The sequence below is a fragment of the Artibeus jamaicensis genome, unplaced genomic scaffold (genome assembly GCF_021234435.1).
Source record: "Artibeus jamaicensis isolate MK-2021 breed Jamaican fruit bat unplaced genomic scaffold, CSHL_Jam_final contig_1998, whole genome shotgun sequence".
Classification (NCBI taxonomy): Eukaryota; Metazoa; Chordata; class Mammalia; order Chiroptera; family Phyllostomidae; genus Artibeus; species Artibeus jamaicensis.
This window is the reverse complement of record NW_026521407.1, coordinates 3,866,861-3,893,360: the sequence shown is the minus strand read 5'-3', so window position 1 is coordinate 3,893,360 and position 26,500 is coordinate 3,866,861. Positions and strand designations below refer to the sequence as shown.

The 26,500-nt window shown below is 59.0% G+C and overlaps 2 protein-coding genes across 7 annotated transcripts; both read right to left on the bottom strand.

Moving 5' to 3' along the window:
- Window positions 1-5,143: 5,143 nt before the first annotated feature.
- Window positions 5,144-12,159, bottom strand: SPATA20 (spermatogenesis associated 20). The gene is made up of 16 exons (XM_037129637.2): window positions 12,063-12,159; window positions 11,766-11,945; window positions 11,605-11,669; window positions 11,267-11,421; window positions 11,049-11,192; window positions 10,755-10,956; window positions 10,310-10,440; window positions 10,105-10,209; window positions 9,803-9,877; window positions 9,496-9,705; window positions 9,214-9,406; window positions 8,711-8,879; window positions 8,236-8,447; window positions 6,597-6,796; window positions 5,595-5,675; window positions 5,144-5,447 (listed from the first exon to the last, which is right to left on the bottom strand). The coding sequence occupies exons 1-16, from the start codon at window positions 12,137-12,139 to the stop codon at window positions 5,277-5,279; spliced, it is 2,370 nt and encodes a 789-aa protein (XP_036985532.2). The 5' UTR covers window positions 12,140-12,159; the 3' UTR covers window positions 5,144-5,276.
- A 3,459-nt stretch (window positions 12,160-15,618) lies between these two features.
- Window positions 15,619-26,326, bottom strand: EPN3 (epsin 3). 6 transcript variants are annotated; one of them, XM_037129650.2, is made up of 11 exons: window positions 26,045-26,326; window positions 23,426-23,609; window positions 22,218-22,918; window positions 21,132-21,250; window positions 20,386-20,466; window positions 20,040-20,165; window positions 19,056-19,143; window positions 18,313-18,579; window positions 18,034-18,150; window positions 17,687-17,914; window positions 15,619-17,495 (listed from the first exon to the last, which is right to left on the bottom strand). In XM_037129650.2, the coding sequence occupies exons 3-11, from the start codon at window positions 22,777-22,779 to the stop codon at window positions 17,161-17,163; spliced, it is 1,923 nt and encodes a 640-aa protein (XP_036985545.2). In that variant the 5' UTR covers window positions 22,780-22,918; window positions 23,426-23,609; window positions 26,045-26,326; the 3' UTR covers window positions 15,619-17,160. The 6 variants fall into 6 exon arrangements, with proteins under 6 accessions (XP_036985545.2, XP_036985543.2, XP_036985547.2 ...); XM_037129648.2 differs by lacking the exon at window positions 23,426-23,609; XM_037129652.2 differs by lacking the exon at window positions 23,426-23,609 and having other exon boundaries at window positions 21,132-21,220.
- Window positions 26,327-26,500: the final 174 nt, after the last annotated feature.

The following is a 26,500-nucleotide window of genomic DNA, read 5'->3' as shown; positions in this document are numbered from 1 at the left end:
GTCAGCATCGTCCCGGCTCCGCGCCAAAGACGGAGGGGGGAGGGGAGGAGGGATCTCTTTGGGGGTGGGTTTGGAGGGGGTGGGGGCCGGCTCCTTCCTCCGCCCCGCGGCGGGCTCACGGTCCGGGAGGGGCGGGGAGACCGTGGGGGGCAGTCCCGGGCGGGGGTGGAGGCGGGGATGCAGCCACCGCCGTGGCTGCTGCCGCCGTAGCTTTCGCCGGCGCCACTGGCCTTCTCCGGCCGAGACGCGGAGCGAGCAAGCGAAAGCGGCGGCTTAGGAGCCCGGCGCACACCACAGCTGGATCCCTCACTCCAACTTCAAGCCTCGGCCCCGCCTCTCCCCAGCCAGCATCGCAGCCAATCGCCGCCAGCCGTCGACCCCGAGCTGCAGGCCTATTGGCCAATCGCCGTGGCAGTGCGGGAGGGGGCGCCCCGGGAGAGAACCACAGCTGGAATCCCGTTCCCACCCCAAAGCCCAGGACCGCCCCCCTCCCCTCCCCTTGCCCCTGGGTCCTTTCCCGCAAGCCGGAGCCAATTAGACGGCTACGCAGACGGAACCCACTTTCCTATTGGCCGCTGGGGTCTCTGGGACTCCTCTGGAGGAAGCCCCGGGAAATCAGAGTATTCGGCGCGGGGTCCTGGGATCGCTCAGACAGCCCCCCAGCATCCTTTGTCCAAGACCGTTGAATTGGACCGTAGCCGGAAGGCGGGGCTTAGCTCTGGGAGGGCGTGGAGAAAAAGGGAGGCAGACAGCCCGGGATGTGGGGTGTGACCAGGGTCCCAGAGCGAAATCTAGGTAGCCACCGGATTAATCGCCCATTCTGGAGTAGAATTCGGGAGCCGGACTAAGGAAGGAGAAGAGCGGGGCAGGATGTCCCGACATCAGGCTGGAAGGAGCTAGTCTTGGGGAAACAGGCGGAGCCAAGGAAAGGCAGGGGTGGGCAAGGTCTGGGCGTGGCCTCCAGCAACCTCTTGAGCTTGTTGATCCCGCTTCCAGTCCTCTCTAACTACTTTGACTCTGGTCTCCTAACCCTAACCCGCTGACCCTGACCTCACATTGACACTCCTGAGTTTCATTCCCTCTGCTCCCAGGTATCCTATGGAGGGCGTGAATCCCACGCTGGGACTTGGCTCTGGAACACGTGGCCCCCAGCAGGTTACGCCGGATCCAGAGCCCGGATCCCCAAGAGCAGCTACAGAGCAGAGATAAACTCCAGCGAATGGACCTGGGGTTGGGGCAGTTTCAAGTGTGTGGGAGAGGGTGGGAGCCCAGAGCTGGGCTTTGCCGACTCTTAACCTGCTAAGTTTCACCAAACCCCCACTCCGTGCTTCAATTTCTCCCTCCCAAGTTCCAGTATGGGTTAGGGGGAGGCTGCCCTCAAGACGGCCGTTTCTCGGGGCGCTCTCCTCGTATGTAAAGCTCCATCCTACCAAGGAGCGGGCCCACGCACGGCCAGACCCCAGCCCCCGCCCTGCCTCACCTTCCCGAGTCCCGAGCTCAATAAGCCACAGTTCCCGCTTACTGCCACCTCAAAAGGCTGTGGGTATCAGGGAGCAGAGTGCCGCGGGAGTGCTGCGCGCTGGGTGAGCTGGGGAGGGGAGGATCCTCTAATCGAGGATTAGAGGTCGGGAAGCACTTTTTCACTTGTGCAAAAGATAGGGCCGAACCAAGCAAGTTGTCCTCCCAAGACTTCGGGGCGCGTACACCACTGCGGAGAGGCAGAGGAATAGACTAAATGACCTCCCGCACCGTCCCCTTCCCTCTCTTCCCCGGCGTTCTGGGCTCCCCCAAGGCTGCGCCACTAGCGCAGCTCCCTACTCCACCCCACCCCCTCCCTGCGCCTCCCGCCGCCTGGGGTGGGTGTCTCAGTTCCCTCCCGGGCGGAATGCGGGAAGTGCGATGGGGAGGGCATTGCTGCTGCTGTGCCATCCCTCCCTGGTTGTCCTTTCGCCGAATCCAGGCATCGAGTTGTGCAAATGAGGCCGGGCTCATTTGCATTTCATGCTAATGAGCAGATCCCTTAAGTGCTTCTTTCTCCTGGCGGGAGCCTCTGCTCTCATTCTGCGTGTGCAGAGCCAGAGTCTTGAAGTCGCAGCGGTCTTCTGGGAGAGGGGCCTATTTATGGTTGGCTCCGTGTGTCTGACACCTTCTTCCCTCCCGCCGGTCCGCAGTCTGCCAGGTTGGCCTGCCCTTCCGGGATGGTGTCAAGAGGCCTAGAGAAGGTAGTGACTCTAACCACCCGCTTTTCGCTTTTCGTAAGGGGAAAATGAGGCCAGAGAGGCTTGGTCAGGTTTCCTGGGGGTAGCAGGCATAACACCTTCATCAACCATCCAGGCCACCCAAGACTCTGGGCTGAACTCCGTTCCAGAACTTACGCAGAAAGGGGAGCAGACACAGGCACCATCAGGACAAACTGAGACCCAGATTTACCTCCCTGGGCTAGGGGTCTGGGTGACCTGCTACCTAAGGCATCCTGGTCTCTGTTCATGGCACCAGGGGACTCATAATCTGCTTCAGGGATGTTTAGCCAGAATGGGGGTGGGGCGGGGAGAGAGGAGACAGGACCCACAGAAAAAGCAAAGAAATCCTTGACATCATCTTTAACTCCAACCCTCCAAGCTTCATCTCTGACATCACCTCCTCAGAGTGGCCTTCTTTCAGCAATTTCATGGTGCCCAAGTGCCAAGGTGCTGAGGACACGGCACGGAGCCAAACAGGAGCCTGGAACCTCATAGCACTTTGCCCAGGCTGGGACTACATGGTTACATTTGTGGTGATGAAATGATTATCTCATTCTCTCCGTTCTATGTTCCCTGAGGGCAGGGGCTATGTCCATTTCACTCCTCAGGGCCTAATGCAGTGTTCGGCACATAGTAGGTGCTTAATAAATCTACTATGTTAGATGAATGAATGTATAACCTCAGTCAGAGAGAGGGAATGAGAGGGACAAGAAATTCCTTCCTTTGGGCCCCTGTTTCCCAACCAAGAAGTTAGGCCTAAGTGGTCTCTACGACTTCTGGGTTTGAGGGGGCGCCCCGGTAGCAGCACAGCCAGCGGCCCCTCCAGCCGTCTCCCCTTTCCGCCTCCCTCACAGCCTGGCTGGCTTCCTCAGGAATGGAGATAATCTTCCCATCTGTGATGCTCTCTGCTCAGCGATGATACATTGTTCCATTTAGTCACCTCACAGCCTTGGGAGTTGGGTGGTGGTTGTCCCATTTTTTTGACATAAAGAAACCGAGGCTCTGAGAGATGAAATTACCTAAGTGACTGCCCAAACCACAGGGCCCTGCCTCCAATGGCCCTGGTCCCCAGCTCCTCCAGGACAGTGTTGCCGGGCAGAGCAAGGAGCATAGCCAAGAGGGACTGACATGAGGAAGGCAAGCTACAGACTTAAAATCCCACATATGAGCAAGACTTGCATTGAGACTTGCCCTCTTCTGAACTAACCCTTTCAGGCCCCACCTCCTTCCTCTGAATCCATTTACAGAATCCCAGTGTCAGGTGCCTGTCTGGTACCAGCAGAAGGGAAAGAGGAGACACACAGAGCAGAAGGAACACTGGAAGGAGGGACAGGTGACACCAAATGCACCCTCCCTCACAGCTGTGCCCGCACCTCCTGGGGGGGGGGGAAGCCTGGGTGATCTGTACTGCGTGCGCCCTGAAGGCCACAGAAAGAACTTATGTGCTGAGGGGTCTCAGGCCAGTCTCTCTGGGGCTTGAATATTTTCATCTGTATGAGGCCAAAGTACCTTGTCACCTCATTCATGAAAAGTCAATGGTACATCAGACACAAGAGGACTTTGCAAACTGCCTAGACCTTTCCAAAACCAAGGCTGGGACTGCCAGAAAGGCCACCTGCACTTCACAACGCTCCACCCTCCCTCCTCGCTGCCCCCAGACCAGGCTCCATTTGCCTAGCCCTCCCTCAGATTTCCTGGCAAGGCTGAGCAGGTTCCAGCCAGAAAGGGGACAGCTGACCTTGTTGGCCAAAGCCCTAATCCCCTCCAGATGGGCCGGTGGCCTGCACCGAGGGCCCAGCTAAACCCTGGTCCCAGTGACCATGTGTGGCTGTGTGTGACCGTGTCCAGGGGATGGCCATGGTCCTCAGGAGACCTGGGAGTGACTCAATCCAGCCTCCCAGCTCCTTCGCACCCTGTTCCTTGTCACTGCTGACATCTCTACAAGCAGTGCCCTCCTTCCACCGGTGCCCCGCAGCTTCTTCTGGGTACCTGCACTGCTTGGCTGCGGCTAAAAGGATGCTCAGGCTCAGCAGACCCCTGAAGGTCTGGAGGGGGGAAGACAGCGCCGCCTGTCAGCCTCGTCCCCCTACCTCTGCCCTTCCCAAAGCACACCTCCTAGTCCTCTTCCCACAGTGGGAGCTCAGTGGGGTTTGTGAAGAGATGGGTGCCAAGAACGAGGCTTGTATCTTCCAACATGGAGGGGACAGGAAGCGGTCACAGCAAGGCACCAGCTTTCCCCACAGCAGGAAGAACTCCAGTTTGGAGACGGACTTCCAACTCAACAGATGTTCCAGATGAAAGGAAACTCTTTCCCCGGCCCGGCCTGTGTGCGAGCAGGGGCTGGACAATATGGCATCCTGCAGGAAGCCTTCGGCTCCATCCTGGCCAGGCCGAGGGCTGGATGCACACCCCAAAAGAAAGGCCCTTGGTCCTGATAAGAGCAGCTCCCGCTGTGTACTGGAGTGTGTGCAAATGTGGCCATGTCATGAAAAATAAAAGTTCATATAGAGCATCCTCCTGCCCCTTCCCCAGCTTTAAACAAGACAATAGGAAGAGGAGGGCAGGCTCCCGGCTTAACAGCACCCGAGGGCAAAACCTGGCCTTTCCCCTCCTGGTCAAGTCCATACCCCCACCTGACTTCCACCCCTGGAAGTCATTACCGGTCCCCTGACCTCAGTTATAGCCACACCACAGTGACAATGGCCAGGGGACGGGGTCATCCTGGTGACCTCTGAAAGTGAAGGAAGAATTCAAGAAGGCAGAGGGGTCAGACAGGGGCTCCCAGAGGGAGGGGCTCTAGATTGCTGGGTCGCAGGCTAGGGCCCAAGGACCCTCTCTCACAAGGAAGGCCCAGGCCCTGAGGTCACCACGGGACACCATCAGGTTTATTTCAAGGTGAGTGGATGCCCATGGTGGGGCAAGAGGATGGGCAGGTGAGCTGGTGACAGGGTACCCAGGGATGGCACAGGCTCTGCAGGGCTCTGCAGGGCCCAGCCTCTGTTGGATGGGAGAGCTGTGCCCAGGGGGGCCAGGCAATCACTGATGCAGCAGTTTTCTCAGTTCACTGGGCTCGGTGATGGGCATGGAGCAGGCTTGATTCTCATACACGTAGGCGGTAGCCCGGTCTTCTAGCTTCCGCAAGGTATTCAGAAAGGGCAGCTGGCGGGACAGGAAGCTGGAGGGGTCTCCATCGGCCAGAATTAGCACCTGGCATAGTGGCAGAGGAGAAAGGGTCACCTGGGGTGGCTGGGACACTGGCAGAGCCCCCGGAGGGTTCCCTCTCCCCAGGCCTTCAGAGAGGGAGCTACTGGGGGCGCCGATGGGAGAGGGTGGGGCGGAGCTCACAGCACGAACCTTGTTAGGGATGTAGATGGAGTGGACACACTGCAATAGGGCCTTGGTGTCCTGGGCCTGGGGGTCTCCGCAGATGACGATCTGGCCACAACAGAAAGGTCACTCAGGGAGCACCAACCACAGGGGCCCCGCTCCCTCTCACCAAGGCGCCCTCAAGTGTCAGGTGCAGGGGGGGCTGGACCCGGATCTACTAGGGCTTCCCCATCATCCTTCCACCCCCGTTCATCCCTCAGAAGGAATGGGACTCAGTGCGACATCCCCCAGCATCTGAGAACACTGCCTCAGACTCACTGCTCGGCAGGCGGAAACACACGCTCATGCACACGTGCACACACATGCATGCATAAGGTGGTGGTGTCATGCACAGAGGCAGAGACACAGTCATGGGGAGATGCAGCACACGCACACAGAGACCTGCACACAGGGAGACACAGAGTCATCATGGATGCACAGACAGAGGCAGACACCGCACACAGGAGGACAAACCACAGACATGCACAGGGCGAGACACACAGGCGAGTGTGCTGAGGTAAGCAGGCAAACCTTGACACGGCACACTCATGCACACACACAGCAAAACACACAGAGCAATGTACGTGCAGGTGAGCATATATCTGCAGACACAGTGGCAGACCCAACTTCCCAGTACACGGAAACTTGAAGAGAAACACTTCACCAACCACAGGGACCCCCCAACCATAGGGGCCCCTGCTCCCACCCCTGCTCTGAGACCCCCAGCCACAGGCACCCACAGAGGCGCCTGCCTGCGCCAGAGGCCTCTCAGACACACCCCTCTGCAGATTCCTGCACCTGCACAGAGCAGCCCTTGCAGGTGTTCCTGCAGAAACACCCGCACGCACATACTCCTAGATGGCCACACACAGACAGATGTGTGCTCTGGGGGACGGCCCCAGGAGCCCCTTCCCATGTCCCCAAACCCCCACCGCGTCCCTAGCTTCCCTCCCACCCAGGGTCCCCACCCAGGTGCCCTCAACCCCCCACCTGCTTGAGGGTCTGCTGGTGGGCCGAGAGGGCTCGGACCATCTCAGGCAACGCGACTGGGACGCGGCGCATGCGCTCGGAGAAGGCAGTCAGCAGGCACACACACTTGTCTATCCAGTCCTTGTGGCCCGTGAAACCGTGCAGCCGAAGCAGGTTGTGGGCCGACACGGAGTTGGCGCTGGGCTCTGCGCCGTCCTGGTCTGCAGAGTGAAGAGGGGCAGAGCCATAAGGGAGGGTCCCAGCCCCAGGACTGTGGCCAGGGTCGCTGGGGGAGGGGATGGAGAAGGGTCCCTGCCCACCCTCCGAGGCCCAGTCTGGGTGGGTGCCAGCACCAGCAGCTCTTGCTCCTCTGCTCTCCCACGTGCGCACTCGACTCCCTTGCCCCTGGATGAACTGCTGGTTCCCGGCTCCCCCGTCTCACTGCTGACACCTCCAGCCAACCACCCAGCTGCTCCAGCCAGAGTGGCATCCTCCTTGCCCCTCCCTTCCTTTATCTCACCTCCCACTTCTAATTCCTCTGAGATCGCTGAGTCTGCAGCCAGAATAGACCCAGATCCTCTGCTTCTCCCATCTCCCATTTTTCCCTTGTCCGGGCCTTTGCCAGCATTTATCTGGGCTGAATGTCATCAACAAACAGCCTCCTAGCTGTTTCCCCTGCCCCCATCCCTTCTCCACCATCCATCAGAGCACAGCGTAGATCTCACCAGAGCAGATCACAGTCCACTTAGAACTCCTCAGAGCCTTCCACTCCTTGCCATGCCTACGAGACCCTGCAGGGAGCCAACCCCCTCCTCACCTGGGCACCCTCCCCTCACAAGCTGGCCTCTGCTTCCACCCTCCATGGCGCAGGCTGCCCTTTCCCGGCCTCTCACAGGCTGTTCCCTTGGTCTGAAATCCCTCCCCAACTCCTCTGTGACCACAGGGCCCCCATCTTGTCCTCTGACTCTGGATTAAATGACATGTCACTGGTTTTCTCCGGCCTCCCTCCAGCTGAGTTAGACCCCACTGTTGTTCTCTCTCATTGCCTTTCATTCATCCAGCTAATGTTTATTGAGCACCTATTATATGCCGGGCCTGCGCCAGACCCTGGGAATATAGCAATGACAGAGTCCTGCTCTCAAGAGCTTACATTTGGGGACTTGTGGGTACAGACCAGACACATCAGGGGACAGTAGGCACTACTGAGAATGGAGATCTCTATAAGACTTCAAGGCACTCACAATTTTAACTACACATTTGTGCGTGCGTCTTTGCATTAAGTACTACTATTTTTTAGTTGTCTCCCTTACTACACTGAAAGCTTCACAAGGGGAGGGACCAACTTGGCCTTGTTCAGTATATGAATCCAGGCACATCAGTTACTAGGCTAAGCATGTTCACAGAATAATTCACTTAATCTTTACATCAACCCCTGTAAAGGCAGTACCAATGTTAGCTCAATTTCTCATATTAAGATACTGAGACTCTGAAGTATGAGACCAGCCCGAAGTAATTTGATTAATAAGAAGTGGTGAAGATGTGAACCCAGGAGGACCCGGCCCCTACCCATCACCACCACACTGAGCCTACACCTCCCACTGGGAAAATGGAGCCCCAGCTGGGTCCAGGAACCAGACCAGCTCTGCACACCCCGACTGACCGTCCTTCAGACGTAGGGGCAGACCAGCCCCCAGCTCCGCCTCACTGCAGAAGTAGCCGCCACCACGGGAGTCCCAGAAGAGCCTGTCCTGTGTGTCCTGCAGCCTCAGAGCCCACTCAAGCCACGCACTCTCCAGCGAGGCCTCGTAGAGGTCCAGCAGGCCCCGCACTACGAAGGCATAGTCCTCCAGGAAGCCCCAGCTGGGGGGGTTGCTGAGGGGGCAGCATCAGGGTAGGAGAGAGAGGCAGTTTCACAGAGGAAGCACTTTTCTTGCGTTATTTCATTGAACACTAGAAACCCACCTCTCCTGGGAGTACCATTAGCCCGCTTCCTGGATGAGCCAGTGGGCCCAGGAAGGTCAAAAGCTCATAGCGGGCAGAGGGCAGAGCCAGCATTGGAGTCTACCCAGAGAGGAGGAGATGGGCAGAGACAGGCCTGAGCTGCCGTGGGAGACAAGCTTTCCCCAGCTCCCCACCTGTGCTCCACGGTGCCCCCAGAGCCTGCGTAGCAGGTCCTCATCAGGCGGCTGCTGGCCACGTCAAACATGTGTCGCTTCAGGAACTTGGCACCATTGGTGGCATAGTTGATTAGCCTCTCCATACCCAGGACGGCTCCGGCCACTGCGTAGCCAGACACCATCAGTCCTAGAGGGGAGAGACGCCAGTGGTCACAAGCAGCCGGCCAGCGCCCTCCATGTAGGTCCCCTCCCTGCCACCCTAACCCGCCCCCCCAGTCGAAGCCCGAGTGCCTCTCTGGAGCAATTCCGTGAGCGAGTAGGACTGGGGCTCCAGCACCAGGCAGGACTGGGCTCTTAGCCCCTGGTCACGACCTTGGGCGAGTTACTCAACTCTGAGCCTCCATTCGGAGATGATTAAACTGATAAGGGAAAAATGAATTCGTGGCAGCTGCCTGACACAACAGGGGGCCTGGGAAGGGTAATTCTATAAATGGACTGGGCTCCAGACACGGCCACCGCACCATTCCAGGCGGCCAGCATCTTGCTGTCCAGGTGCGGTTTCGGCCGGTGTTTGCGGGCCTGGAAGAGCTTCTCCAGCCCCGTGTCCAGCAAGGTCCGGACGGCCTCCACCTCCAGACCAAAGCGGGCGGCGGTCAGCTCCAGAGAGTACCGGACGGTCAGCACGTTCTGGCCCTGCAGCTCCCCCTTGGGGTCCTGAGGAAAACAGCCCTTGTCTGAGAGCCTGCGCTTGCCTGGCCTACTGGTCCAGCTTCAGGACCCTCCGTGCCCCCAGGAGCCCTCACCTGACTGGGGCTGATGTTGCCAGCCTCGGTGAGCCCGTAGTGCTTCATGAGGAGCTGGCCGGAGGTCAGCGGCTCGGTGGCGCCAGGCACGGGCTCTGGGAGCAGCTGCTGGACCTCTTTGACCGTCCACACGTAGAAGGCGCCCTCCTTGGGCCGCGCGCCCCGTTCAGGGGGTGAATCTGCATCCTCTGCGCTGTAGAAGCCTCCGGACTGTGGGGAGGGGAGAGTTGGTTGGCCCCATATCGCTGGGCAATGAAGGCCCCAAGCCCTTCCGCAGCCAGGCCCGCCTGCCTCAGTGGACACACACCCGGTGGCTCAGGTTCCGAGTGACATACTGCAGGATGCCTTTGGCAACATCAGAATAGAAGTCGTCACCAGAGATCTGAGGGAGACGAAGGAGGCTGTCAACAGAGGTCCCTGGGGCAGCCTGGGTCCAGGTCCAGGTCCCTGGGACCGCAGTCAGCATTCTCCCAGGAAGCGAAGAGGGAACCTGGGCACTGGGCTTGTGGAAGGGCATTAGGGCTGAGGCCAAAGGGGAGCCACAAATCACCAGGAAGACCTTGGGAGAGGCAGCTAGGGGTAGACAGACAGGCTGGGGTCAGGGGTTACCTGGAAGGCCTGTGAATAGGCCACCACGAGCTGCCCCTGGTCGTAGAGCATCTTCTCAAAGTGGGGGACGTGCCACTGGCGGTCCGTGGAGTAGCGGTGAAAGCCCTGTACCAGGCGGGGCGTGGGTCCGGAGGCCGACCCCAGCCTCTGCCCTGAGCCCACTGCCTCTTGCTGCCCCCTGCAGGGAGTGCCTAGCCCCACTCACCTGCCCTATGTGGTCTCGAATACCCCCGTTGGCCATCATTTTCAGGGTATGCAAGGCCATCTGCTGGGCCCGAGAGCCATCCTGGGTGAGTCGATGGCTGAGCCAGTAGGAGAACAGGAAGCTGAGGATCACTGTGGGCACCAAAAGGGGGTGAGAGGATGGGGGCACAGGGGGTGCAGATCTGGGTGGTCAGTAGGCCTTTGGCCAGGCTGGGGTCAGGAGTTCACATAGCAGGCAGTCTCTCTGACAGGCTTGGGGTCAGGGGGTCAAAGTCTATAACCAGGTCACTGTCGGGGTCACTGCTAGCATTATAAGTCAGGTCTTGATCGGAGAGCTACTGACAAGCTGAGGGTAAGGACAGCAGGAGGTTAGTGACAAAGCCATTGACCCGGATGGGCATCAGAATGCCAGGCTGGGCTGGGGCGGGCAGGGGGTGGGCTCTGACCCGGTGTGGGGAACTTGGGGGCCTCAGCGAAGCCGCCGTACTCCTCGTCATAGCCCTCGTCCAGCTGTTGGAAGCAGCGGCTGTTCATGGTGGCAGCGGAGGGCGGCAGCTGGCGGTCACCCGTGCAGATCTCCGACCGGGCCAGCAGGGCTGAGGTGACGCGCTGGCTGTTTTCAAGCAAGGCGTTCTTGTTCTGTTTCCACTGTGCAAGGCAGGGGCGGACCTGGAGGTCAGCCCGGGGTGGGGGCCCTTTATCCCTCGCCCTTGTCCCCCTCCCACCCCACGAACACCCACCTGCTCCCGTATTCTCAGCAACACGGTGCGAAAGCCAACTCGGGTCAAGCCATCCTCAGGGGGGAAATAGGTGCCTCCCACAAAGGGCTGAAGGTTGGGAGTTAACCACACACTCATGGGCCAGCCCCCACCACTGCTGGTGGCCTGGTGGAGAGGGGGCGAAGGTGAGGGGAGCAGCCCCTGTGCCTGGACAATCCCCCCATGGGGAGACCACTCACCTGCACAAAGGTCATGTACACCTTGTCCACATCCGGCCGTTCCTCCCGGTCCACCTTTACACTGACAAAGTCCTCATTGAGCAGGCGGCCAATCTCCTCATTCTGGAAGGACTCTTCCTCCATCATGTGGCACCAGTGGCAGGTGGAGTACCCCACTGGAACGGGCCGTGGAGCCACCGTGGGGACCAGTGACTGGTCAGAGGGGTGCCAACCAAGGGGGCCCAGCTGGACTGAAGAGGCCCTGACCTCTGGTTTCCTGGGAGTGCCCCAGACCCGGGAGACCCTTGCCCTACCGACCACCACTCAGCTCCCCATCCCAGGGAAGGCAGTTGCAGTACCTGAAAGGAAAATCGGCTTGTTTTCTTTCTTGGCCTTGTCGAAGGCTTCCTGTCCCCAGGGGTACCTGGGCCGGGCAGGGCGAGGCATCGCTCACTAGCCCGGGGTGTAGGAGGGGTTGCGAGCTCAGCTGCCCCAGGAAGGGCATCGGGAAGGCACTCACCAGTCCACAGGGTTGTAAGCATGCTGGAGGAGGTACGGTGACTTCTCGCTGATCAGGCGGTTGGAGACCTTCTGCGGCGTCGACTGGGAGCAGTTGGTGCGGCTTCCCTTCCCTCCAGCAGGCATGGACACTGCAGTACTGACCGTCACGCTTCGGTCCTTGTCCCGGGAGGAGCTACCCCTGGCGCAAGCAGGTGGGTCAGGCCAGGGGTCTCCCCCCACCATTCCAGGGGCCCGCTCCACCCCATCCTGCCCTGTGGCACCCCTCCCAGAACCCCCTGCTCTCAGCCCAACACACCTTTCTGAACCACGGGGGAGACCGTGGCCCTTGTGCTCCCCCTTGTGTTTTGGGGCGGGTGAAGAAAGGTGGCTCATTGGGGACTCCCTGCCAGGCTGGTCTCCCCCAACCTCTTGGACCTGGCGGTGGGAAGGATGATGACTGTGAGGTCAGGGTGAGTCACAATGGGCAGAATGCTGGTTCAGGCTCCATTCTCTCCCCCAACTGGGCCCCTCCCCAGAGTGGTAGTGTTGGGGGTGTCTCTCTGGCCCACCTCGGTGTGTGATCTGGGCAGAAGGGTCTGCCTATTGGCTGGACAGGGCAAGAGTCCAGTCTGGGACTAGACCATGTTAGGGACAATGAGAGAAAATCAACAGAGATGACTCTCTCACTCAACATCCACTGGCTGGACACTTCTGTGGGGCCAGGCTCCATACCAGACCCCCAGGATGGGGCGGGTGGGATCAGAAACTGACCGTGGTATCAAGGGGCTCAGCCTGGGAGGGTGATGCTGCAGGGCAGCCTGAATAATGACAGGTCCCTGCAGCAATAAGAACTGTGGCAGGCGGGCCCAGGGTGCCGTTACACAGGGACCTCCGGCCCAGCACTGAGGTTCAAGGAAGGCTTCCTGGAGCTGAGGTCAGAAGAGAGTCCCAGGAAAACCAGCCCTGCAGGCAGAAGGGACAGAGGGTGGAAGAGAGGGCTAGAGTGCAGGAGGGCGTTACTGCCAGGGCCCCGTTGCCCAAGCTGCCGAGGGTCTAGTGGGGTCGGCCGGGGGTGGGGTGGAGGGGGGCGGTTGAGGCGTGAGGGGCTGGCGGAGCAGGCATTGAAGACCAGCGTCTGGGTGACCGGACACAGGGCGAGCCGCAGTGGCCCACTAGCCCGCCCGCGTGTACCTGCGGTTGGGGGCGAGGCCGGGCCTGGCGTGGGACAGCAGGAGACCGCAGCACAGCCAGGTCCCCGAGGCCTAACAAGGCTGCTGCACGTCGTGGGTCGGGGCGCTGCGGACCGGAGGGAGGGCGGGTGGGAGGCCTGGAGGGGCGGGCCTAGGCCAGGACCCAACCGCAGGCGGCTCTACGCTGACCCTTTGGGCCTGTGGCTGGTCTCCGAGCGCCGCCCTGTGGCCGAACACGGGATTGCAGACAGAACAACATGGGCCTGAGAGGACGCGGGTTTGTGCACAAAAGTGGGAGGGCTTGCCTGGGCTTACACCAGCTGCCTCGGGAGGACAACGTGGAGGACTGTGAAGGATGCCAAGGCCGTGGAATGGCAGAGTCTTGGCTTATTTTTTCCAACCCTTGCTCATTTTACAAATGAGAAATGAGGCCAGAGCAGAAAGTAGGGTTTGTTGAGGCCCATCCAGCCAGTGAGCTTTGCCTATGCGCCCTTCTCCCTATCAAGGCCCACCTAAAATCCCACCCACTCAGTAAGCCTTCCCTTGCTAATAATTGTGAACCAACTTTATGTCCTATCACATACTTTACACACTTGTCTCCTTTGCTACATTCTGCCAATGTGAAGTGCCTACTGCCTGCCAGACACTCTGATCAGTACAATGATGGACAGAGAGAGACCAGGCTCCTGTCTGATGAGGGAGGTCGAAGCTAATGCAACAGATGAATGCACAACCCCCCACGGTGAGAAGTACAATGACTAAGAATAACAAGGAAACTCGTCTGGTGAGAGAAGCAAGGGGGGCAGTACTGACTACTTCCCTGAGGAAATCACATTTATGTAGCTGCGATTAAAGAACAAGAGGATGAGGAGTCCCCAGGAAGTAGGTGGGAGAGATGGGCAAAGGCTCTGGGGCCTAGCAGTGAGTCAGGGCTGAGGGACTGCAGGCCAGCGGGGCAGCAGGGTGGACGGGGGTGGGGGGGCAGTAGATGAGATTAAGGTTGGGGAGGAGTTTTGGTTATTGATGAGAGCAGAAGAAAGCTGGGGATGCGGAAGGGCTTTAGTCCAGGGAGCGACCCTGCACTTTGGAAAGCGCTCTCTGGCTTCCCAGTGGGGAATGTGCTAGAAAGGGCAAGAGCGGCAGCAGGAGTGGTTAGGAGGCCATAGCAGGACCAGAGGAGCTGCTGGGGGTCGGCACCAGGTGGGGGTCAGCACCAGGTGGAGGTGGAGCTAGAGGGGACGTCTGTGAAGGAGGAAAGGCTGTCGGCATTGGAGGTCAGGGAGAAGGAGGTGTCAGGAGAGATTAGCAGAGTGGGGCTTGTGCTGGGTGGTGGGTCCATTTGCTGACGAGGAGGTACAGGGAAGAAGCTTAGGTGGGGGTTCATGAGGACAATTTTGGACATGTTGGTTCGAGGTGCCCTTGACATGTACATGTACACGTGACAGGGCTCCAGAATGTAGAGGAGAGGCTGATGGGTGAGAGGAATCGGGGCGTTTGCTGTTAAGACAGGGCCGGCGTGGGAGAGACCACCCTGGAAGGCTGCAGTGAGAGGAGAGAAGCAGGCTCAGAGCTGGGCTTGAGGACCTCAGGGAGCATCCAGGAAAGACAAGGGAGGACATGGCCAGCGTGTCCGAGGAAAACGAGGAGAGGGTGGTACCCCAGAAGTGATGGGACAGAGACTTGCAAGGAGGGAGGGTCGGTGTGGTCAGGCTCCAGAGAAGCCAACTGGGATGGGTGGGAAAAGGATCCACTGGCTTTAGCAACACAGACGTCAGTGGTGGGTTTGGCAGATGGTGTTCCAGTGAGGCAAGGCTGACAGCAGACACTGATGGAGTGGGTTGGGGGGGGGGAGGAAGGGGACATGGATAGGATGGACACTTGATAGGAGGGGAAAGACACTTTCAAGATGGCTGGGGCTAACTATGACAAATGCCAAGGGGAGGGGCTTGATTTGGAGGAGGTGAGTGAGGCATGACAAAAGGGTTGGCAAAGGAGGCTCCCATGGGTGCTCGCTGGGAGGAGCGGCGGTAAGATCAGAGAACAGGAAGCCTGCCTTGAACGTGGAGGAATCTGGAATGATGACACCTTCCCCAGAGTGTGACCATGGATGAGGGTTGCTGGGACCTCAAGGGGTGGCAAGGTCACCTTCTTGACGACAGAGACACATGAGATTGAGCAAGATCTGGGTAAGGAGCAGACTGTAGCCACAGCTGAAGCATGGCAAGAATGAGGAACACAGCCCCAGGTGGGTAGGAGTCAGGAATGGCCCAGTTTCTCCAGCCTTCGGGGAGGGAGGGGGCTTACGGGAGGAAGATGGTCTGGAAGCAGCTATGGGGAGCAAGGGTACCAACCTCCTCTTTGTGCTTCAATCAAAACAGCACCTCTTGCGGGGGGGGGGGTGGTCAGAGAAGCAGTGTCCACATGACAGCCAGTTTAGAAGAGGAAAGCCCAAGCAGGGCAGGAGTGAAGGGTAGTCAGACACCAAGGATGGAGACAGACGGGGGCTGGACTCTGGGCACTGTCTGGCAAACCAGCAGTGAGGGGCGATGACAGGTTCATTCCTCCTGGTTAGTCTCTGAAGAGGGTGAACCTTGGGCGAAGTGGACAGTGGCCTGGGAGGAGCCACATAGAAACCTCATAAAGAAGGAACTCCCATTTGACAAGGAAACGGAGGCAGAGTCATAGAGAGGTTAAGTAATTTACTCAAGGCCAGGGAGCATAACCACTTATTACTAAGTGATCATCACCATTATTATTATGTGCAAATCTTGGAGCAGTTTCGAATTCTGTCGGTCTGACTCCTAAGTAGGTGCTCTTGTCCACCCTGCCTTCAACGGCCATGGTAGGACTCCCTCCAAAATAACAAAACATCCTCTTGCCCCACCCCAGACTTAGGGAGGGGAGCAGCATTGTGTGTCTCCCCCAACTTTGGTGTTTCCGGCCTGTGGAAGGCCATTTTCTCATGGCACCTCAAAGTGGGTGCAGCTGGCAGCAGGGCCAGCCCCTTGAGCACTGAGGACACATTCAGTGACCTGAGAGCATTGAGTAGAAAAGGAGAGAGGGTGACGATGGTGCCCTACCTGGGTGAAGTATCAGGCCCCCCTCCTCTCCCTTGGTTTCTCGGATCCCACAGAAGCCTGCGGGGTCCCTCTGCATGGCTGAGGTTGAGTTTATTGCCAGCCCTGAGAAAGGAGAGGAGGGCAGAGCCAGATCTCAGGTGATGCAGTAAACCCGAGGGACATGGGGGCTCCTGAACCTGGCTTGCCTGCCCCGCTGAGTTCTGAGCTGCTGGAGGCTGCGGGCTTAGCAATTCTCTGTTCCTCTGAAGGCAAGCTCAGCATTTCATTCTCAGCAGTCAGTCAACATTTGCGAATTAAACCTACTGGGAGGCTGGGACCTGGAGGCCGATGAAGCCCAACTGACACTGAATCCCAGTCCCACCCCATGCTAGCTTTGTGACTTAAACCTCCCTGAGCCTCAGTTTCCTCACCTATAAAATGGGGTTTGCACTTGGTTTAATGCTCTGCTGCCCCCATTTTTAAATTCTTAACCCAATTTTTAACAAGGGGCCCCATATTGTCCATTTTGCACTGGGCCCCACTAACTATGTAGTCAATTCCGAATGTGAGTAATGTTATGTACTTCAGACGGTTTGTGCAAGGATTAAATGAAGTAATCTGTCTAAAGTGCGTAGCACGTAAGTGCTCAATAAATGGGTTCCTTGCTATTGAATCAATCTGGCGCCTGTGTGTGATAAATGACTGAAAATGATCAAATGAACGAGAGCCTAGGGAGCGCCTGGAAGCGAAAGTGCCAGTCTGAGGGGGTTGTGCAGGAAGTGGGAGCGTTTTTGTGCCCCCACGTTGTGCAGCAGTTATTTCCACGGCAGCCGGTGATTTGCGCAGCAATCCAGACCTGGCCGCCACGTCCCGCAAAAAGTCCACTTGGTGAGAGCTGAGACCGTGGGTTCCAGTCTTTATTACGGGAGCGCGGTCTCATCCCCAAGCAGCCATCACTCTTTAGCTTCAAGAGCTGCAAACAGTCTTCGGTGGCCTAGACCAGGGTCCGCATTGCCCCTGGGCCGGAGTCTCAGCCTGTCTCGGCTTCCGGGGGCGGGTCCTGAGTGGTAGCCCCGCCTCTCCCACGGGCCAGGCGCACATAACCCAACGCCTTTAGCGTTGGGGGCGGGGCTTCCCGCGCACAGGTGGGCCGTGGGGAAGGTGCTCAGAGGAAGGGGTTGGTGCTGGCCTGGGGATTAGGATGGAAACGCCCAGTTGAGTCCGAAGTGGGCAGCAGCGGTGGCGGCAAGCTGGAGGGTGGCGGCGTGAAGGCGCCAGCCCGCGGGAAGACGCTGACTGAGGCGGGGAGGCTCACGCCAGCTGGCACGCTGCTGAGTGGGAGGGGCAGGGAGGTGCTGTAGGTCATGGAGCTCAACGGCGCCCCTATCGGCCGGCCGGCAGCCAGGCCCAGCGCTGGCGACCCGGTTCGCATCTGGTTCAGGGTCGGCCTGCCCAGTTCGACCCCGCCGAACGGGTTGGTGGGGGATGGAGCGCTGAAATCTGCAGAACGACAGTGGGTAGGAGGTTTGCAGTGGGCCAGGGACATAGCCCTAAATTGGAGGAGTACAATATCTGGGGTTTTAGAAATAGGGAAGAAGAATAAGATTCTAGGGCAAGGGCTGGGCTCTGCAAGGAAGGATGGGGATGGGGGTGCAGGGTTGAGACCTGCCAGGGAACAGGGGGTGTTCTACCTGTCAGGAAGGGGTTCCGGGTCTTGGCCGCCTGGGGTGTCTTGACTAAGGAGTCAAGGTTGACTAAGGAAGAGGCTGAGGGGCCCAGGAAGGACTCAGGAGTGCGAGCTCGGGCTTCTTTGCTAGGCTGGGTTAGGGCTTCTCCCATTACACTCAGGTCAAAGGCATCTGGCTCCTTGGTACCATTTTGCTTGGAACTGGGGATGGGGTCTCCAAACAGGTCCAGCTCTGGAATACAAATGGGTAAGGAGAGGGATTGGTCACTCTGCAGGAGGAAGAGGCCAGAGCCCTGCCCTCGGTGGGCCACTCATTCCCCAGAGCTGCACCATCCTCTGCCTCCTGCTTACCCACAGGACTGCTGGGTTTCCCAGAAGGCAGGGCCTGGGCCCCCTCCAGCCCCTCCTTGGTCTCTGTGGATACTGGAAGTTTGGCAAATGGGTCAAAGGTTGAGGTGCCACCTAGAGCTAGCCAAGGAAGAAAAGGGAGATGAGCTGGGTTGGCAAAAAGAACAGGTGCTGGACTGACCTCTTTCCAAGCCAGCAGCCTTCCTAACAGCCTCACCCCCAGAGGGAGGGGGGACTCAAGTCCTTCAGCCCCTCACCCACACCCTCTGGGCCTTCACTTACCTGGTGTGTTGGAGGTTTCCACTAAGTTCCCCCAGGGGTCAGCCCCAGTGTTGGGGAGTTGGTGGTGGGAGGAGTTCTGTGCCCAGGGATCTGTAGTGGGGGTTCCGGCAAGCAGCACTGGGGTCCGGCCCCAGGGCTCAGAGGAGGACAGTGTAGGGGGCAGGTCCCATGGCTGGCTTCGGGACAGGATGCTTGCTGAGGGGCCCGGAGACCAGGGGTCTGCAGAAGGCCAGGAAGAGCCACTGGGCTCTGTGTTGGACTTGAGACCTGAAATGGAACAGCACAGACATGACCCCAGTCTGACCCTTACCCCCAGCCCAGGGCCTTCCCAGTTACCCAGACCAAGTTGCAGGGCTAATGTATCCATTTTACAGATTCTGGACACTAATTTGGAACCACCCAGCAAGCAGGAGCCCATAGCTAGCAAGTTATCCCAGGAGCCTGGTCTCCTGGGCAGGGGCAGCTCAGGCTACCTTCCCAGTTAGGAACTGGCTGTGGTAGGAAAGCCAGGATGACGGGCAACAAGAACACTTTCCTGAGATCATTTCCCATGAGCTGGGCTCTTCAGATGTGCTCCCCCTTCCTTTCTGTGACACCATGTCACCAAGGAAGCTGAGGTTCAAAGACATAGGTGACTTGCCCAGAGGCCTTCAGCTGTGGGTAAGGGGATGCCAGCAAGTAGCCATGAAGGAAGGGGCTCTCTAGGGCCAGCCCGGGGGGCTCTTGCAGCCCTGCATGCCCACCTGGGATGTCCCATGGGTCAGCAGAGCAGTGTGTGGAGGGCAGGGCCGGGGCAGGTGTGAAGATGTCCACCAAGTCCAGGATGGAGGACTGCAGAGAGGAGAGGCAGTCATGGCTCAGAGGAGGGCAGGCCCTGACCTGTCCATCTGACTCCGGCTCATTCTCTCCTTCACGTGTTCCACAAACACCTACTAACGATCCCTCACCTCTGCACGGTGCTTTTCCGTTTATGAAATGTTTCCTCATCCATTTAGTGCCTGGTATTCCCAACAGCCCTATGCAGTAGGTGGGGAAGGTGGCGGTGAGCCCACTTTACAGATGAGTCCCAAATAGGGGAAACTGCCAGGCCCTGAAGTCGCACAGCCAGGCAGAGGCTGAGCCAGGCTAGAACCCAGGCCCACCCTCAACTGTCTTGCTCTTCAGCCTATCAGTGATAAGGCAGGTTATATGACGAGTCTACCTCCCTAAGCAGTGTCCAAGAGAAACTGGTCACAGTGAACACTCAGAACTGGCAGAAAAGGAATAGAGAACCCCAGCGTGGACAGCTTTGGAGGGTGGCCTTGTTCCCAGCAGCTGCCTACTCCTCTTGAAAAATATGCACAGGAGCTTGGGATGTTTTTAGCACCATATCCTGAGTCCACCTCCAGTCTGTACCTGTGCAGTGCATCATCCTAGCAGGTCAGAGGTGGAAAGTAAGGCCCAGACAAGGTGCCTCAACCCTAAAGCTGCAGCGGATCCAGAACCCAATTCGAAGGGTCTCCAATCAGGATTCTCTACATCCCACTTTGCCATCAGCTTGGTCACCAGCCTGTGCAGTATGGGACCCAACCTGGGGCTGCTGCACCCCTTCCACCCCCATTTTCATGGATTAAACAGGTAGGTATAGTGCTTACTGTATACCAAGCACTGTTCTGCACTCTTTACAAATATGAACTCAGTTCATCTCCTAGGCTCCGCCAGCTCACACAGCCCAGCACCCTCCCTACCTGGCTGGCTTTCAGCTTGTCCTCCTTTCTCTCTTCTTTCTCGGGCTTTCTGTCCTGCTGACGGTGAACTGCAGCCCCAGCACCATTGGCCATGGGGGAGTCATCTCCCCGCCAGGACCTCACCTCCTGCAGAAGGCACAGAAGGAGTGAGGAGAGCATGGGCAGCCCAGGTTGGACTTGGGAGGACCTGAGCCGAGTTGAGAAAAGTGTGGGGTGGGAGGCGGCCGAGAGGTTAGGTGCAGCAGGACCACCAGGTGAAGCAGGAGGACCCTGGTTAGTGCCCAGTTAGCACCTCCACCAGCACCAGCACCGGCACCAGCACCAGCACAGGAGTTTAGCCCACTACCTTCTGGTGCTCCTGCTGGCTCAGGCGCAGAGCCAGCTGTAGCTGCAGGTCCTCGTCCCTGTGGGAGGCTGGGGGGACCGGCTGCGAGGGAGGAAGAGAGGGGTGAACTTGGCCCAGCACTCCCACTCTTGGGCCAAAAGGGAATGTGGGACTGAGAGAGAAGCGCCCACCCCAGACAGCAGTGTGGGCGTGGTCCTCTCCCTGTCCAGGTCTGAGATGCAGTTTAAAAATCCTTTTCTTCGGGGTCCCCTGAGTCTCCCCAAGCCCTGCTTCCTGCTGGGTCTGCCTGGATCCACAGAGGTGATGGCAGAGGATGGTAGTATAGGGGCTGTCCCTGTCCCACAAACAGGTAGCCGATGATGGGGTCGGGGTGGTGACGGCATGTTTTCACATCTCCTATGACTGTGTCTGTCAGCATATGGATTCCCTCCCCCTCTGTGAGGCGGCAGCAGGCCCCTCTCACACTCATCCCCAGCCAGCCCACTACACACTCACTGACCTTTCTGGGCCCAGCCAGAGGGGACCAGAATCAGGCAGGCAACCCTGCTGGGACAATCCCAGCGACACAGACAGGCTCTGCGCTGTCTTTGGGAGTGAGACTACGGTTTTGGGGGCCCAGTGTGGGAGAGCCTGAGAGTCAGGGTGTGTTGAATCCAGGTACATCTCCTTCCTCTGGCAGCGCCCTCCCCATGCCAACCCCAGCCCAGTGGCGGGGCCTCCTGAGCTGCCCCAGGAGGGGGCCTCACCTTCTCAGCCTCCTCCCGGCTCATGGCCAGGGCCAGCTGCAGCTGCAGCTCCTCTTCTCCTGACGTCTGGGGCCGGGCCTGCTCCAGGTCTGAGGTATAGCGGGGGGACGAGGAGGAAGCTGCAATGACCGTCGTGGCTCCTGTGACCCCATGGGTACTCAGGGGCTCCCACACCCCATCCCCTCCAGGAGGCCAAGGCTCAGAGAGAGACAGACAGGGGAAGAGAAGAACAGGCAGCCAAGGGCCCCGGGAAGCCAGGCCACATGCTTGGCACTTTCTGTAATGTTTCCCATTCCACCCCAAGACGATGCCATTCTCTCCTTTCCAGACCCACAAAACAGCTCTGAGGGTGCCTGGTCAGGGTCCTGCAGCAAGACGAACCCAGGTTCCCTGACCCTTCCAGCTGGGCTCCGAGCAGCCTGAGGTCGAGTGGGGTGGGAAGATGAGAGGCTCCAGTTAAGGTCACAGCTCTCCCAGCCCACAGCACACCATCAAGGGCTTTATGAAAGGTGGGCCATGCTAAATAAATCTCAGATTGGGGAAGCCCCCCCCAGGATGGAAAGAAGAATCGGGAACTGCTCGACAACTCCCCCCCCTTCCCGTGTCCAAGGACAGGGCCCTGGAGCTAGGGCGGTTACAGGGGAACGCCACTGATGGAGCGGTGCGTGCCATGTGTCTGGGCACAGGGCTGAGGGCAGTCCTGGGCCTGGTCTCATTAATTCTCACATCAAACAATCGCAGATGAGATTATCTCTGCTTTGTGGAAGAGGAAGCCGAGGTTCAGAGAGGTGGCTGTCCAGGTCACATGGCCTGGAAGGGGCCAGGTAAGAAATGCTACCAGACTCCACGGCCTGCGGGTCTACCACCCTGTCCTACCAGACAGCAAATCCACAATAATAATAAATGTATACTAACATTATTGTTCACACTAACTTGTTGAGCACCTACTATGTACCAAGTATTTCACCTCACACTTTACATTCCTTATCTCACTGAATCAGCACGACCTCCCTCTGAGGTTGTAGAGCTAGAATTGGAACCCAGGCCACCGCTCTGTCCCCAGCCAGGCTCCCAGGGCTCACTCACAATTGTAGGAGGACGGGGAACCCCGAGAGCGGCCATAGTCCTCGCCGTGGCGGCGGCTGAAGCTCAGCTGCCCACTACCCATGGCCATGCCCTCTAACGCCATGCGCTCCTTGGTCTTGAGGGCGTGGGTCCGCTCCTGCCGGAGGCGCTCCTCATCTCTGAGCAGGGCCATCACCTGCTTGACTTTCTCGCGCACGTTAACGCCCTGGTCTTTGCCATCGCGGTCGATGTACTGGAAGTCCTTGAGTGTCTGGATGGTGAAGAGGTTCTCCCGGCACTGGTGGGCCACCCGCTCGGAGCCCGTCTTCAGCAGGTAGTCCAGCAGGGTCAGCGCCTTGTACACGTGCCTCCAGTTCTTGCCGCTGTCGTTGAGCCGCCGCCACAGCATGCCCATGACCTCAGCAAAAGCCACCGTGTTGAAGGTCAGGTCGGCAATCTCCGACATGAGCGAGCTGGGCGGGCCCCAGGGGTCATTGCTGGTGGCCTCACGCACCTTGATCTCCGCCTCGGAGTAGTTGTGCACGATGTTCTTTACCTGGCGCCGCAGCGCTGAGGTCGTCATGGCTGGGGACTTGGAGATGGGCGCCCCCCGCCCCAGCCGGAGGTGGAGGGCCGAGGGCCACCGTCGTGAGGTCACGGTTTCCAGGGATGGGCCGCCGTGCTCTCAGCAGGGCGGCTTCGTCCTTGGGTTCCACATGGGTCTGAGGAAGAGAGGGTTTGCAACTCAGGGGCAATGGCCCACCTAGCTGACCGCTCACTCATCAACTTAAGGTCTGTCCAGGGTGTCCCTGCTGCCAGGAACAGCCTTCAACAGGCACTTTTTATTTGTCTTATTTTACTTATTCTTCAGCAGGCACTTCCAGCTTTGCACTTTCATTTATCCTCACTATCACACTACAAAGATCCTATTATTATTATCATCACTATTCACAGAGAAGGAAAATGAGGCTTAGAGAAGGATTGACTCATCCCAGGCCACAGAGCTCGTACCTGGGGATTTGGGGTAGACCTAGGCAGACACGCACCACAGTCCTTGCCCTTAGTGAGGGACACAACGATGACCCCCAGGAACGCCGACCATCCGAGCTTCTGCTGGTCTACCTCTCCCCTTTCTGCCAGGATCTAGCTTAAGCCCTATCCTTTGCACCTTCTCAGTCCTCACTTTTCTCTCTTCTCCTATTGATTGTGCAGCTTGATTCATTCAGTACCTATTTCCCGGGGCCTTCTCTGAACCAGACACGGAGGCCCGGTGCACCCAAGTCCGGGGGGAGAGGGGAGGACACAGGCAACCACAGCCCAGCGGGAAAGTTCAGGGCAGCACAGCAGCACCCAAGCCAGGAAAATCAGTGGAGAGGCCCCAGAGGCGGTGATGGCTGAGCTGAATCCAGAGATCTGAAGGCAAGGGAGAGGAGGCGTGAGCCAGCAAGGTGGGAGTGGGGGAGGGGCGGCTCAGAGGGAACACTGCAAGCTGGGCCAGGTGAGAGAGGAAGCAGCACTGGGAGAGGCTGCCTCTCAAAGAAATCCAGCCACCACCACCCCTGTCCCACACACAAGAGCGCTGAGGCCAGAGAGGGGCCACGGCCTGCCCACAGTTACGTGGCATGTAGGTGTCAGAGCTGGGACCGAGGTCCCCAGAAGACTAATCCAATACTTATGGTCAGCGTCACCAGTTTTGAAATTAATTCATCTGATTGCTTTACTCTCTCAGCCCCACCTTTACAGCCAGAAAGTAAGCTCCCTGAGGGCCAGGGTCTCGGCTTCCCCCCCTACCAAGGCTTGGGGCACATGGCAGAACTCTGATACCCCAGCTACGGGGGGGTTAGGGGCAGCCAGATGCCCTCCCCCAGCCATAGGACCAGGCCATCTGCTGAAAGTCAACACAGGCCCAAGTCAGAGAAGTGTGTCCTCCCAGAGCCCTACCAGAAACCCAGACTGGGGTCCCTCTGCCATCACCACTACTCTGGTGTGGGCTCGCACTGGCAAGGCACACACACACACACACACACACGCACACACGGCTGGACCCGCAGAGCCCCCACTTCGCCAATGAACTCCCACCGATGCCAGCACCCACAGGGAGGGCACCTCTCAGCTCCACCTTGGGACTCAGCAGGAGTCAAAAGGAGTTTGTTCTACCCCTCACCCCTCCGCCCAGTTCTGCCAGCACTCGGATCCTCTCAGGGGGCCCTCAGGCCTCATAGTTTTCTTCAGGGCCCAGGTGCCTGGGAGAGCTTTGCCCAGACTCCGGCGTCCCTTGGGAGACCCGGAGGGATGGAGAGTGCTGGCTGAAGGCACTCGCCTACCTTCTGTCTGCTGCCTTTCTGTCCAGCTGGCCTTCTGAGGGGGTGCGCTGGCCCACACTTGTTTAGCTCCTGCCCTCGCCCTCGCTAGTGACTCAGACCTGCCTTTGCCTCTCTGAGTGGTGGGCTGGCGGGTGGCAGGAGTGAAGATGAGAAACGATTGTGTCCCAAAGCCCGCCCCAAGTGCACGCAGCCCGCTCCCGAGCTGGCCACTGAAACCAGCAGAACCAGTCAGGCATCGTGACTCCCGTAGCAGCTCTACCTGGCCCTCTTGCCTGCCTGGGCAGTGGGAGGGGCTCTCGGTGTGGGCGCTGCAGCCCTGCCTGAACTTTTCTCCTGGGAGGTGGGCATGGCAAGGCCTTCTCTGCACACCTCTGCCTGAGCTCGGGGAGGGGAGGGGTCAGAAACACCTGAAGTCTGCAGGGAACAAGGTGGAGAGGAAGAGGGGGCAGGGCGAGGCTCCGGCGTGTGCGGAAGGGAGGGAGGAGGAGAGGAAGGAACGCGGGCGGGAGCGGCTGGGAGCTCTGCCAGCGGTGTTACAAGCAAAGGGTTTTATCGAACACAATATGCCCAGAAATAAAAGGGAGTGAAACAGAAACCCAGCGGCCGATAAGGCGGCGGTGGCAGCGGCAGCGGCGGCCTGGGCAGCGGGGTATGGAATTACTGCAGTGACCTTGAGCCAGGCCCTGTCAGGTGGAGGGAAGGACACTGAGAAGGCAGGGCCTAAGAGGCCAGTTCAGAGATGGGGGAGAGGGCAGGAGGGGCAGGAGAGGCAGGAGAGGCAGGAGGGCGGGGAAGGAGGAGGGAGGAATCTGCTGTGGTGGGGGGTGTTGTAGAATGGGAGAAGGGCCAACAGGGGGTGGGACCAGCTGGGAGGGACCGGTATTAGCTGTCTCCTACAAGAGCATCCCGAGAAGAACTTTACTGTGGGGAGGGGGGCTGCTCTTCCCAGGGCCCAGAGGACTGGGGGACCCATCAGAACTGAGGAGGCAGATGCTTTCTCCAGAGTGGGGGTTCAGGGAGATGGAAAGAACCCATGTGTCCAGTCACGTGGGTGAGTTTGTCCCAAGTCTGGGCGTGCCACACAGGCCGGCACCCCCTCCCATCCTCTGCTGAGGCAGATGCTGGCCTCTGTCCTCCATGGGGTCCAGCAGGGACAGTCGGGGAAGTGGCAGTGCCCTCTGGCTGTCAGCTCAAGTCAGCTCCGTGTTGGGGGCACTAGAGTAGGGCGAGAGCACGGCCTGAGTCTGAAGGTGCATCAGGGGCGGAGGAGGAGGGGCTGGCAGAGAGGAGCAGGAGTCTGTGAGGGATGCTTCCAAAGAGCCGGGCTCCAGGATGGCGAGAGCCCCCAGTCTTCCTTTCTGAGGGCAGCAGGGAGGGAAGGGCTGCAGGCAGGAGGGCCACTTGAGACAATAAACCCACTCCACCACCCTGTTCTCCTCACCCCTCTCCCTGGAACCTTGGAGGGAGACTAAGCCCCCAACCTTCCACTGGGGCACCACCACTGCCGGGAAGGGGCCGGCTTACCTCTGGTGCAGGCTCCCTTGGCCCCAGCCCCGGGACCCTGAGCAGCCTCTGCAGCGACCCTCCAACCTGCACGGCAGGGGGGCGGCACAGCTTCGGGAGCCTCCCCAGAGCCATCCACTGCAGACTCTCGTCCCGGAGACCCACCCTCGCCAAGGAGGCGTAGACCCCTTGGAAGGGCGTGGCAGGGTCCCCAAAACGGGCTGCAGCTCTGTCTCTTGTCCACTGGTCTCCTGGATGCCCAGCCGGCAGGCAGCACTCAGGAGGAAAGTTGCTCAGCTGGCCGGGCAGGTCTGCCTCAGCAGTAACAGGACACAGGAGGAAGCGCTGGGTGTGTTAACCCCTTCCTGCTGGCCAGGCAGGCGGGGCCTTCAGCGGTGGGAGGCTTGCCTGCAGGCAGCCCCCAGCTGCTGCAGATCTGGAGCCTGAGAGCACGTGCTGGTGGCCCAATCCCCCCTG

What these genes read in the sequence shown, in the direction of transcription:
- SPATA20 (XM_037129637.2), bottom strand. Translation starts at nt 12,139, where the DNA reads ATGAGCCACCTTTCTTCACCCGCCCCAAAACACAAGGGGGAGCACAAG. An exon ending in TGCTGAGAATACGGGAGCAG is followed by an intron (nt 10,957 to 11,048) that starts GTGGGTGTTCGT and finishes TGCCTTGCACAG; the next exon opens with TGGAAACAGAACAAGAACGC. An exon ending in CCATCTACATCCCTAACAAG is followed by an intron (nt 5,448 to 5,594) that starts GTTCGTGCTGTG and finishes CCACTATGCCAG; the next exon opens with GTGCTAATTCTGGCCGATGG.
- EPN3 (XM_037129650.2), bottom strand. Translation starts at nt 22,779, where the DNA reads ATGACGACCTCAGCGCTGCGGCGCCAGGTAAAGAACATCGTGCACAAC. An exon ending in TTCCCCGTCCTCCTACAATT is followed by an intron (nt 21,251 to 22,217) that starts GTGAGTGAGCCC and finishes CGGTCATTGCAG; the next exon opens with CTTCCTCCTCGTCCCCCCGC. An exon ending in GCCAGCAGGAGCACCAGAAG is followed by an intron (nt 20,166 to 20,385) that starts GTAGTGGGCTAA and finishes TGCCTTCTGCAG; the next exon opens with GAGGTGAGGTCCTGGCGGGG.